The sequence below is a fragment of the Diadema antillarum genome, unplaced genomic scaffold, assembly GCF_040938485.1.
Source record: "Diadema antillarum isolate AM-2024a unplaced genomic scaffold, OU_Dant_1.0 seq00001495_RagTag, whole genome shotgun sequence".
In the NCBI taxonomy this organism is placed as follows: domain Eukaryota; kingdom Metazoa; phylum Echinodermata; class Echinoidea; order Diadematoida; family Diadematidae; genus Diadema; species Diadema antillarum.
The window spans coordinates 707,898-720,772 of record NW_027272232.1 but is presented as its reverse complement, the minus strand read 5'-3'; the positions used below and the strand labels follow the sequence as shown (position 1 = coordinate 720,772).

The 12,875-nt window shown below is 37.2% G+C and overlaps 1 protein-coding gene across 1 annotated transcript in view; it reads right to left on the bottom strand.

Moving 5' to 3' along the window:
• Nucleotides 1-12,251, bottom strand: part of LOC139710038 (transient receptor potential cation channel subfamily A member 1-like) — a 42,890-nt gene extending 30,639 nt beyond the window's left edge. Inside the window, exons 1-7 of the mRNA XM_071621984.1 lie at nt 12,167-12,251; nt 8,090-8,265; nt 6,450-6,560; nt 5,042-5,150; nt 3,391-3,536; nt 2,524-2,660; nt 2,083-2,131 (exon numbers count right to left, since the gene is read on the bottom strand). Of these exons, the coding sequence (XP_071478085.1) occupies nt 2,083-2,131; nt 2,524-2,660; nt 3,391-3,536; nt 5,042-5,150; nt 6,450-6,560; nt 8,090-8,265; nt 12,167-12,194 (756 nt within the window). The 5' untranslated portion in view covers nt 12,195-12,251. The remainder of the gene's footprint in view (nt 1-2,082; nt 2,132-2,523; nt 2,661-3,390; nt 3,537-5,041; nt 5,151-6,449; nt 6,561-8,089; nt 8,266-12,166) is intronic.
• Nucleotides 12,252-12,875: the final 624 nt, after the last annotated feature.

Sequence of the window (12,875 nt, the reverse complement as noted above, 5' to 3'; positions counted from 1 at the left end):
ATCCATTATGTAACTGGAACTTGGTTAACGGCTAATTGATTGCTTTTGTCTCTTTTCGAACCACAGCTTTCGTTTGATGGGCTCTTCCGTCAGACATAGAAAAGGCAAAGTTGACGGGTTTCTTGTGTGTGTGTGTGTATGTGTGTGTGTGTGTGTGTGTGTGTGTGTGTGTGTGTGTGTGTGTGTGTGTGTGTGTGTGTGTGGTCGTCGTCATAGTTAAACACTGATACATGTCGTTGCTACAGATACGTACGTCTGTAGAATTAGCTGCAAGCGTCTTTGTGAAATTGTCATGTAAAAAAAAGCATTCACACACGTACAGGCACTCTCTCACACAAACACACACACACACACACACACACACACACACACACACACACACACACACAAAGAAAAAAAAACCACAAATCCAATTTGCGAGAATGTCGAGTGTGGCAAGAAGTTATTAGATCAATTTTAGGTGCATGGCTAATCCGCTGTCGTCCAATTATGCAACCGGAGGAGAGTTTTAGTCGAGGAATGGGCGACATGTATACTATTCTAAAGGTATTCTCTCTACATTAAGGAACATGAACACGTAAAGCAAATCCGCACGCAAGGGACATCACCGCAGCACCGCACTGTGCTAACCGCACTAAGTGCACTCGTCACGCACACCTCAATCAGTGTGTTACACGTAGAAAAAGCATTAAGTGTGTAATGCAAATACCAAAAGAGAGACATGCATATTTCCGTTCAGTCCTAATGGTAATCATGTTCATTTCCCTTCCCCCTTCTCCTCTCTCTCCTTCTCTCTGTTCTCCCCCCACCCTCTCTCTCTCTCTCTTTCCCCTCTTTCTGTTGAAAAACGCAGTGTAATGAAACTCTGAGAAAATTTGTAACAAAATATTTGAAATATTAGATGCTCCCGATATTTTTGAAAATTTCCATCGCAAAACGGGTTATGATTCATACTAAACAATATTCAAAGTAAGTCCATTGTCAAATAAAGCATAATGAAACCTTTCCAGTGAAATCTCACTTGTTACAAAGCAAGTAGGAGTGTTCTTGAAGTTATAAACAAAAATATTCCAGAAAAAAACTTCCCGCATTTTCTTATCATTACATTTGTGTTTAAACAGCTGTAATCGCAATTTTCTAAAATTGATAAGAACGGCGTTAACTCGCTTTGCGATTGAAATATTTATTTCCATCTTGCACTGTTGAAGAGATCTTAGCATCACCCTTAAAAAGCAATAATAACAGGCACAACAACCATGGCATTGAAAAGAGTATCACATAAAAAATGCATGTGAAGATTAGGTGAGTTGAACAGTTGCTTGAGGACATTTTCTGCTCAAGCTTAGATGATTCGAACATCCACTTGCAGACGACAAATTGATAATGTGATAAAAGTGATGCTGTTTTTGGCTTCGCGGTCTTCTTGCTCTTTTATCAAATTGGTGTGCGTCTCTACACCCCTCTTGAATGTGATCATAATGCGCGAAACACGCCAAAATGCGACTGCCATGCGTGCGCTTGTGTAGGCGTGTGTGTGCGTATGTGTGTGAGTGTGAGTGTATGTGCGCGGGCGCACCCATGTGCATCTATGTGTGATGAAATGAGCGAGGCCAGCAGCAGGGTACTAATTTGGATCTAGCTTTGATTTTCAAAGCATTTACGGAGGGTACAGAAAAATGCACTACACCCATTGAAGTCGGTCTGCTATTACATCTACTATGCTAATAGTGATAAAGAGGCATGGGACATTACATCATGGAATACGAAACTGCGAGAAGTTTTAAAGTTGTATGGAGGATAAAGGATTATTTGGTTCTTCTCCTTCCCCCTAATACTGACACAGTAGATTCTCTTGTTATATGGCCCTGTTTGCGTGTGTATGTGCACTCACGCAGACACTCATGGTGAACAGCGTGCGTGTTTTTGTGGCAAATACATCTCTTTCCGAATAGTGTATGATTAGGTTCCTTTAATAAGCTGTTTGACAAAGTGTATAGCACACTAAAATAGTTCAGTTAGTCCATTTGTCCTCTTGAGCAAAGGAAATACGAAAAGGAAATCAAAAAAGGGTAACGAGCTTACCTCATTCAGTAGATATGATGCAACCTCGCTGTGGTCAAACATTGCAGCTCTGGAAATAATGAAACATAAGTGATAATGTGTAAACAAGGGCACTCAAAATGACAAACGCACACACACACACAAACACACACACACACACACACACGCGCGCTCACTCCGACAATAAGTGATAATTAACAAGTTTGTTTCCACGTCCTTTGCAGGGACACGTGATATCTAAAGTAGATAAAACAAATTTCCATAAAGTGTTAAACAAAATTGCGTTAAATTGGAAATAACATCAGCAAAACTCGAAATTGTCTATGTTTAATTCCAATTCTGCTATCTTGTCATATTTCTCCTACATGTTTAATCGAACCTCTGCCTATATAGGGCTTTCATCAAATGGTAATACTAAGAATAATATAATCAATGAACGACGATTTCATCCATGATGCTTACTTGTGCAACGGCGTCTGATTCTGGATGTCTTTTATCCTGAGTGACTTCCTGCTCTCGTCTTGAGAGGAAAACATGAGTTGTACCATGTCGAGAGCGCCTTGAGATGAGGCTAAATGGACCGGTGTCGATTTGTCAGCCTTATTGAAAGCAACAAAAATTTGGTCATTTTCTAGTGTTTATCCTTTTTAAGTAATCTGGGTGAATAAACATGTAGTTATCTCTTTTAATATCAGCAAAATTTGGAAGCCACATTCTTTCGGGATTTTATTAAAAATTTTGTAATCTTTTGATCAAAGAAATATGATTTTCTTCATGCACAGTCACTCTTTACAAATTACGATATCAGAATGGACAACGAGTATCCTCTTTTTTTACCATGCAAGAATCAGAACTCGCCTGTGCTCTGTCAAAGTGTAATATTGTAAAGTTTGTTCCATACCTATTTTTTCAGGGTTTTTTTTTGTGATCAATTGATGTGAAGATGAAGTTTTTCAGTCATTTATTTAATTTTCATTCGTAAAAAAAAATTATCCTGTCAGCATCCTTCTTGCTTTAAATAAAAAAGTGAAATTTCTTCTTTGCGTAACGAGATTACCATAACAGGAATATTTTATTAGTATTATTATTATCATTGTTGTTACTATTATTATTATTATTATTATTATCATCATCATTATTATTATTATCATTATTATTATCATTTTTATCATTATTATTATCATCATCATTATCATTTTAGCACTGTATTCAGCCTTTGTGGGGATTTTGACATCATAGAATTTTTGCATTTTGATATTTAGACCTAATATCAAATGCAGGAGATGGCAAAGTTATAGGATTTTGGCCTCAAGGGTTTGTTGTGTGTACCTGCTGTTTGTCTATGCGCGCGCCGTATTGTAGACAGAGCTTGACGGCGGCGAAGTCCCCGCTGTTCACCGCCGAGTGGAGGGCGGAGTTCCCTTCTTTGTCGACCACAGTAAGAAGCTGCGATCTGTCCGTTCCATTTTTTCCACCTGCTGATATATGGAGTGCGGGAACCCATTAAAGGGAACAAACCACAGGTAACCTAGTCCTGATTGACGCGCTCCAGTTGGGACAAATGCATTATCATTCATTGAGCAATTATCGTACATTAGGCTTTTACCGGCCCTGATATATATAGAGAACATAATTATATGTGTCAAATATACGATGAAATAATGGATGTTTACTTGTTAATTTGCGCAAGTCATCTGCTGCTTCGTTAATTGTCATTACTCGCGAAAATCCATGACAGGGCCAGCGTGGTGGTACCAGGGTATTTTGACCGTAATTGCCATGTATAGCCATAGCAACAAAATTGTAATGAAGGCAAATTAACTTCAGCCAAATCCGTTCTGTTCAGCGGTTTGATTTTCCGTTTCATTAACGTCGATCACTAACGTTCGTTTGGTTTTAGTGGGAGTACTGGGTATCCAATAAGTTTTCAGGGTTAAATCCACTTAATGGACATGTAAAAGTGCAACCACCACTACCGCCACAGTTGTCATTCAAGCCTTGCAGCGTAGGTAAACAGAGCAAGATCAAACGAAAAACTAAAGTGATAGAAGTTTCATTAAAGTTAGTTTAAATCTATAGTAAAACTGTGATTTTTTTTTCTGCTTTGACGAAAGAGGATAATCGGTAGCAAACCACAAGATGTAAATTTAATACAATAATGATGATGCCATAATTAGCCTCATGAATCCGTTGAAGTACACAACTCCTGAACGAAGTTCCTTGAAAGGGGTTAAACACATCCAAAAGAATAAGTTTCTTGCATCAAGTTATCTCATTGTAATCAAAAATTGCTACATGAAAGGGACAAAATCTATACAGCTGCTATAGCCATTCGACATAGGGCCTACAACTCAAATTTAAATTGCATTTTATTTGTAAAAGCTTCTGAAACAGCAGCGAGATGAAAGAGCTATTGTCCGTTATAATTCATAAAAAGCTTGCAATTGACGTTTGTATCCATTGAGGACATTGGGAATCTGAGATTTAAATGGATCTACAAACTTTGCTATTCTAAGGACTTTTTCATTGTCCCAAACTTGGTACAACTTATCACTGGAGTTCTCCTGTGGGGGGGGGGGGGGGGGGGGGGGGGGGGAGGGGGAGCATCGCCCCTTGACCTCAGCATAAGAACTATTTCTGACACTCTACATCCTCCCCTCACCCCCCCCCCCCCATCCTCCCCTCCACCTCCACACTCACTCAAGGGCATGAGATTCCACACACTATACAGTATAATTATACAAAAACGATATGCAGTCTAAGTATGCAATGTGATGCACTGTTAATGGATTTGGACACATAGACAATAATGTACTAGCAAACAACTGACATATTTTGGGCGTCTAGCCACGTTTCCAATTGGTCTTCAAGGAATAGAATGCGTGCGAGCATTGCGTGAAGTGAAACACACTATAGGACTGGAATGTGAAACACACTGACAGATATAATCGATGATGAGGAATTGTTGCAATCGACTCACACTCTGCGAAAAGAAGATCCAGCACTTTGGCAGAGGCGTGCGTGGCTGCCGCGTGGATTGGATAGACGCCATTTTGATCCGGTCTCGATAAAGCCGGTTGGAATTCAAGCTGAAATGCGAAACACGAGCGTCAATCACTTAATGTCGCCAGATATGACAGTAGTACGTGTGTCTTGATAGTGACATGGTTCACTGAAGCCATTTCTTATTTGGTCCTGTTTTTGTTTAGGAGCTTAAACTTTCCGGTCACTTCATCTCATCATGCTTACCGAGTGAACTTAATTACGAATGTCTATCTGTTTTTGGTTGCGTTGCTACATTAAACACGTTACAAAACGGGGTGTGAAGAACGGGCATACTGTAAACCTGTTTCAATACAATGTGACCCAATTTCAAGAGCGACAATCCTCGATCCTAATCCACTCTGAACTGCAATACAGCTAGTGCAGAATGTTAAGGCATCCACATGACTTACGTCATTATAAAACCCCCAAACATTTGTGGTAAAATAATCAAGAAAAAAAAAAAGAAAATCCTAAATTCCGCGGCAGTAACAATGTCACTGACGTACATTAAAGGAACGGTAGTGTTATTCTGCTCAAAGAATACATACTGTTTCAGTGGTTGAGGTAATGCAATCGACCTCATCATGTAATTTTGATATCAAAGTTCAGATGTTTTGCGGATAGTGTTAGTTTCAAATTGCGACCTTCATGCACCAAGTTTTATAAAAGGACAGTACACCACTACGCAAATTTTATCAAACTGAAGCGCACTGACGTTGTGGAAAGAGAAAGGGGTTTAGATTGGGATTACTTATTGGTGAGAGTATTTTACTGAGGCAATACGTGGTGAAGTATGAGGAAGCAATAGACGCATAGCATCACAAACGTTGCCTCTTGACATGCTTGAATTCGTTTCTGTGGCACGATGCTGTCGTTTTTCATCATTATTTTTATCATAAGTTTAACAATTTGCTGCGACAGTATTTCATCACACTGAATGCAAACTTCTCTTTCATTCGAGTCTCATGGCCATAGTCAACTTTTACCTTTTCAGTAAATAAAAACAACTCTTTCTCACAGTCATTAATTTGTTACAGTGACCCATCAAATCGCCGCACAGCTGGAAAAATCTAAGTCAGTATTTCTTGTGTTAACCCCATTTGACGCTTTCTTGTGCGTCTGTACAGATTGATTAGATTTATTCTGTTCATCTATATTTTTCTTCAATGCAGGATACGCAGTAAAATTCAGAGTTGTCAATTTGGAGAGTATAATCGAGGATGATTTATTCAGAAAAATTACGCCAGGATACGATGGGTTGGGGGGGGGGGGGAGAGAGAGAGAGAAAACAAAAGCAAAAAAAAAAAAAAAAGAAACGAAAATGGCACTCTGCCACAACTGACCAACTTTCTAGCAGCATTCACGCTGTCCCTCACGGCACAGTAATGCAGCGGTGTCTGACCCAGCTCTCCCGGGCAGTTGATATCAACCTGGGGTCTGTGTTTGCACAGTGCCTGGAACGTTGTCAGGGAATTCAGAAAAAAAAAAATCACAACAATAAAAATCCTCATTGCACTCATTCTACATTGGATACTCGGAAATCAAGTCTGTGAGGCTACTCTTTTCTTTTGAATCTGACAAAAAATCCTTTATTCATATTTTCATCCATATCTAAGGAGACAGTTATAATCCATCTCCATGAAAATGATACCATTTCTATCTTGTTGATTTATGTATGAAAGTGATGCTGTGTCACCTTATCAGATAATACACTATGTATACGTCATAATATGACATACATCGTGTATAACCGATAATATATTATTATTTCATATTATGAAACGTGTAATTTATTCCCTTTTATTCCTTTGAAATATATACAAATTGACAAGGAGTAAAAAGATTAATCATCCTTTTGGATGTCATATTTTTCAGTGATATCGACAGACTATATCATGTGATGCTATTGTACTTCTGATGACCCTGCAATCAATGAGAGTCAAATCTCCATTCTTCGGTCCATCATGACTCTTAACATTGACCAATAAAAGACCAATGAAAATAGTCCATATTTCCTCCATAACAATAAGGATGGTTGACACGCATGTTGTCATCCCCCCCCCCATTCCCTTCCTTCAGATGATAATCATAATTAGTCACAACGTGTGGCTGTTTTTATAGCATTGTATTCACACGTTGTCTTGTTTGTTTGATTTTTTATGTTTGAATGAAAAGAAAAATACGATTTTTTTAATACCTTATAGGCAAAATTGAGAGAGCATCATTCTACATACAAAATTCTGAGAGCATGAATATGTATGTCTATATCTATCTATCTATCTATATAATAATGTGTGTGTGTGTGTGTGTGTGTGTGTGTGTGTGTGACCGTGCATCACAAAACAAACAAAAAGTCGCACCCCTTGATTTTACGTGAGGACTCAAAAAAGGTGAAAAGGGTTCAACTAAGTCAATAATGAGTTTTTTTTATATATTTTCCGAATGAACTACCCTTCTTCTACATTATTCTTCAGTTTGTGATCATAAACTGAATGGGACAGTGCATTTTCAGCAGTATTTCTACAACTCTTTTTTGTAGAGAAGTGAAATACATGTATGGCTACTTTGTGTTTGTTTTGTGATGCAGGGTCACATAGATTATATTTTTCTGCACAGTTATGATCAACATTAGATTAGAGAATATAATTCACATTCTCTTATACTTAAACCTGACTTGAAAAACACACAAAACGTTTGTTTTTGTATTAAACAAGTTTTATTGATACCAGCAATTAAGATATCATTGCTGTCAATGGCGTTATATCCTAAACCATTAGTCAAGACTTATGTTATCACGTTCACTTACACCATCTTTGTTCAACACGTGGGAGATCTGGGGAATGGTACAATGTACCTGCTGCTGAAATTTGAAGTAAAGAATACGGCTGTACTTTTTTTTCACCTTTTGCTTCATTTTAGGAGGAAATGCACTTATCCCTATGTCAAGTTGCTTTTTCAAAATTGATGTGAATTTGCATCATACCTCTGTTGAGTCTGCAACGTCCAGATCACACGCGGTGTGCAAGGGGGACATGCACTGATGATTAAGACGATTCGGGGTGATGCCCTTCAGGATGAGAAAATCAATGGCGGCAGCCTGGCCTTTCTCGGCTGCCCAGTGGAGGGCGCTGTTTCCCTGGCCATCGATAGCTTCAAGGTCTAGAAATTCAAAACAACAACAACAACAACAACAACAACAACAACAAAATAAACATCAACACGTACAGACATTGAAAATGTTGATAGTTAATTGGTAATGAGTCATAGCGCGAAATGTATCTTGCCATTTAATCATTGTTGTGACAGAAAACAAGAGCATTAATCTTATAGTTCTTGCTGAATGGAACAAAACAATGGGACATAACAACTATGGGACACACACATGATGATTACTTGGTGCATGAACTACCGACCCATGTAGTACCACGCTGAGGTACGTCGTGGAGAACTTATCATTTTTGTTATGTCAGGATTAAAATGAGGACAAGAAAATGCAAAGATTGTTCTATATCAGCTCACATGTGTTTTGATTTCGTGGGCTTGTCTGGAAGGACTTATTCCTCATTACGGACAGAGTGATGTGTATATATACAGCTACTGTATTGTTCACTTGTTGAACTCATCCTGTCAAATTATCTTTATTTTTCTTTAAATGCATTCTTGTTGTATCAAATTTACATCTCATTTTGTATATTTGAATGTATTCAAATTCATGAAATTTCATTTACTGATAGGAGGTCCATAAATTGGTCTTTTGATTTTGGATGAAAACAATCCAAATTGAATAATCAGATAAAAATATACCGTCCTGAAGTTACTTATTGTTTGATAGAAAATGATTTCCTTTCGACAGTCTCCTTTTTGAGGGCCTCCCTTAGTGAACACAAAAATGCAAACGATTGCTACTTATGTCTTGAACAAACGTGCAATGTATGTGGAGGTTGCTCTATACTGCTACCCGATCACTTGTTAAGGAGGAAAAAGACAAACATGACGGGAATGAGAATGACACTTATCACGTTACTCAATTGCTTTAGGAAGAGGGAATTTTTGGATGTGAAAACATTGGCCGCCGTATAATAATTATCCCTCTGCGGTACGCTGCATCGCTTAAGGCCAGTAAAGGGCGCGGAATAAGCACTGACGCAAATTCATCGATATAATATTTCAACCGAGTAAACATCCATCTGACAATCGCGTCAGAGCTCAGAACGAGATGCATGACTAAATAATATGTCATCGTGGAATCGCTCAAAAGTCTGCACCGGAATCAATCAAGAAAAAATTCAAGAACACCGTATACTATTATAGTTGAACCAAATCAATTGCCCTGACATAGAGGTCGTGATATCGTACAAGAACATTTTTTATAATGTGCAAGAAGAGATACGTACAATCTTAAACTGTGTATGTATGTATGTATGTATTATGAATTTATATATATTTATACATACATCATTATCATAATATTGTGTACTGCAAATCACTTCGTTAAAGATGTAGAGGTAGGTGTTAATATGATTGTGTAAACATGATATGCGAGATTTCAGGTAGGGGTTATATTGCCGGGATAAGTGAACAGGGAGGCTTTTTGTACGTTTCCTTTTGCATAATTGATTGTGAAAAATCATGTTTTCACTTTGTTTTATTATTCGTTATCAGCTGCTCATGACAACTTATGTACTAACACGGTCATATGAAATTAGTTCGGCATTTTTTTTTCTATTCGTAATTATTATATTATTTTCGTTAAAAAATCATTAATAGTTTGGTTCAATTTGTTAACACATTCAAAGTGATTTTGTAAATTTCCATTGGCATTAAATGTGATCATTAATAGAACTGATGGAAAGAATAAGGAAGAATGTGTCAATCTTTTTATATCTGGGCACTAAATGTGTATATTGAAATAATGCACTGTCTCCGTGCTCTCATTTTTGTGGATGTAAAACACTTCAGAGGTGCAACTGCGCACTACGTGAAGATTACGCTCTTATCCTGTACGTTGCTTTGATATAGAAACTACTTGTGGAAATTATGTGTATTCTCATTTTGATGTATAGCTAACTCTTCCTATAAATACAAACGGTAGAACAAACAAAATCTGCAGCACTAAGACTATACCGTCAAGCTATTTAAACAGATCGACTAATTGATTTCTTTTTTTCCCCGAAGACTAAGAGAAATAATTCCCAGTTCATCGTAGATTGTAACAATTATTGTGAATTCTAACAATGAAAAAGGAAAAGACAGAACTGGTGGTATTTTTGAATATTTCATGAGATTCGGGGATATTCAGAGGTTTCCTCAAAAATAAAGCTACACTCATTCTGGTTCATGCATTTGTCACCAGCCGGATAGACTCCTGCAACAGCTTGCTGTATGGCCTTCCTTCTAACGACATCAACCGCATGCAGATGCTGCAGAACGTCGCAGCCAGGCTTGTCACACGAACTCCTCGTCAACAAAGTATAACACATACCCTCAAAAAATTACACTGGCTACCTGTTGACAAACGCATAATGTTCAAACTCATATTGCTGACCTACAAGGCACGACATAGTTCTTCCCCAACATATCTAGCAGATTTGCTCGAGCAATATCACCCTCCTCGCAACCTTCGCTCAAGCACCCAAGCGCTTCTTCACACACCCAGAACCAACACGTCATATTACGGGGGCAGATCTTTTGCAGTTGCTGGACCTAATCTTTGGAATAATCTCCCACAAAACATTAGACGGGCACCCAGTTTTGGAAATTACAAATCCAGTTTGAAAACTCACCTTTTTCGTCTTCCTCGATTAAGATAAACATTCATTTACCCCTTTCCTTATTTATTGTACTTATCATGTTGATTGTTATATTTGTTAGTCATTTGTTTGTATGTTGTATCTTTGCCTTTCTGTACAGCGCATAGAGAAGCGTGTGCTTAATACGCGGTTCATAAATGTATTATTATTGTTATTATTATTATTATTATTATTATTATTATTATTATTATTATTATTATTATTATTATCATTATTATCATTATTATTATTATTATTATTATTATTAATATTATTATTATTATTATTATTATTATTATTTTCATGCGCTGCCTGTGTTTAGATACCCACACACAGGCGATATAATGTCATTGCTTCTTTTCTTCTCATATTCAAATAGAAAGAATAAGAGAATCGTACATACGAAATAAGCATCCTCATAATAAATAGGTTAAGTGCACTACATTATTGTGTCGATGCCATAGCATAATTACCGCACACGCGACTCATTTTGTCATCTTGAGAGCCATTAAAACTGTCGGACAGATAATGGACTCTGCTTGTCCGAACTCCAATATTTATCTACTCTTCGTCTCAGTCAGCTCAAAAACGAGACATCCAATATCACTGCAAGAGTGCTTTATTCGTGCATGGTCACACTATCAAGTAGCACTTCACGTGCAGTGACATAAGTGGGGGAAGATTGTACGCATCTCCATATAGCATAATATCAATTCGAATGCACAGTTTGTCCAGTGTACAATTCACTCTCTCCCTCTCTTTTGATTTCCATCAACATGATAGTTTCACACATGATATGTGGATATATAGATATACATGTATATATACATACATACATACATAGATACAAGTGTGTGTGTGTGTGTGTGTGTGTGCGTGTATGTGTGTGTGTAAAATGGCGTTCTAAAACGGTCTAACTCCATTCTTTCTATTAAGTTGATGTATACATGAAAATTAAATTTGATAAACAAAGAAAAGAATAAGAGAATAAGGGATATATTCAATAAAAACCTTAAGTTGCATGCCTAGCTATGAAGTCGAGTAAGGTATCACCGGAAAGGTTTTGTTTTGCTCCATCTGATAATGTAATAACTTTGAAATTCTTAAAAATGGCGCTTGGTCCATTTTGCGATAAACTCTTCGTAGATGTAATTTACTCATTTTAAAAGTTTGTGCATCAAACTATGAAATATCGAGACGAAATTAAATCCATCTACTAGTAGACCTATTCAATTGTCCCTGCGGGAATTGGCAGTGTGTATTTTACGTACCTCCGCCCTTCTGGAGTATGAACTCCATGATATCCAGTTTACCCGCCCCGCAGGCATGGTGGAAGGGTACCGCGTTACTGCTGTCTCGGAGATGCAGGCGAGATGTGTCCTTCTTGTACACCCTTTCAAAGTCCTTGACGTTACCTCGGACTGCTACCTATAGTTACAGTAAACAATAATAAACACAAACACAAATCGATTTATTTCATATTACTTGTTCGTGCACCAAATCCTTAAGTCAAAAGGTCACGACAATTCACAGCAGCGATATTGTTTTTTGCCGAGCGTGTAAGTTATTGAGAAAAACAAAATCATTTTTGTTAACACTTGAATTGAACACACGTTGAAGGAATGTATGTTGGTCTGACATGGCTCTTTAAACTAAAATGATAACAGGCACATCAACTACAAAGAAATAACAGTGAAATTGATACTAAACATCAAAACGAAAATGATCCGAGCTTCAAATCGATCCGATATGTTTCATGCATTGCTTAAGAAAACATATTATAGAATTACAAAGAATTACCAAGTGTTGAACATATAATTATAATAAAACACATTTCCCACCAAAAAAAAGTATCACGATAACATAAAACAAACTCCTTACCCAACATATTGCATGTATATTTCCTTCAATTAATGATATATATATATATATATATATATATATATATATATATATATATATATACATATATATAATATT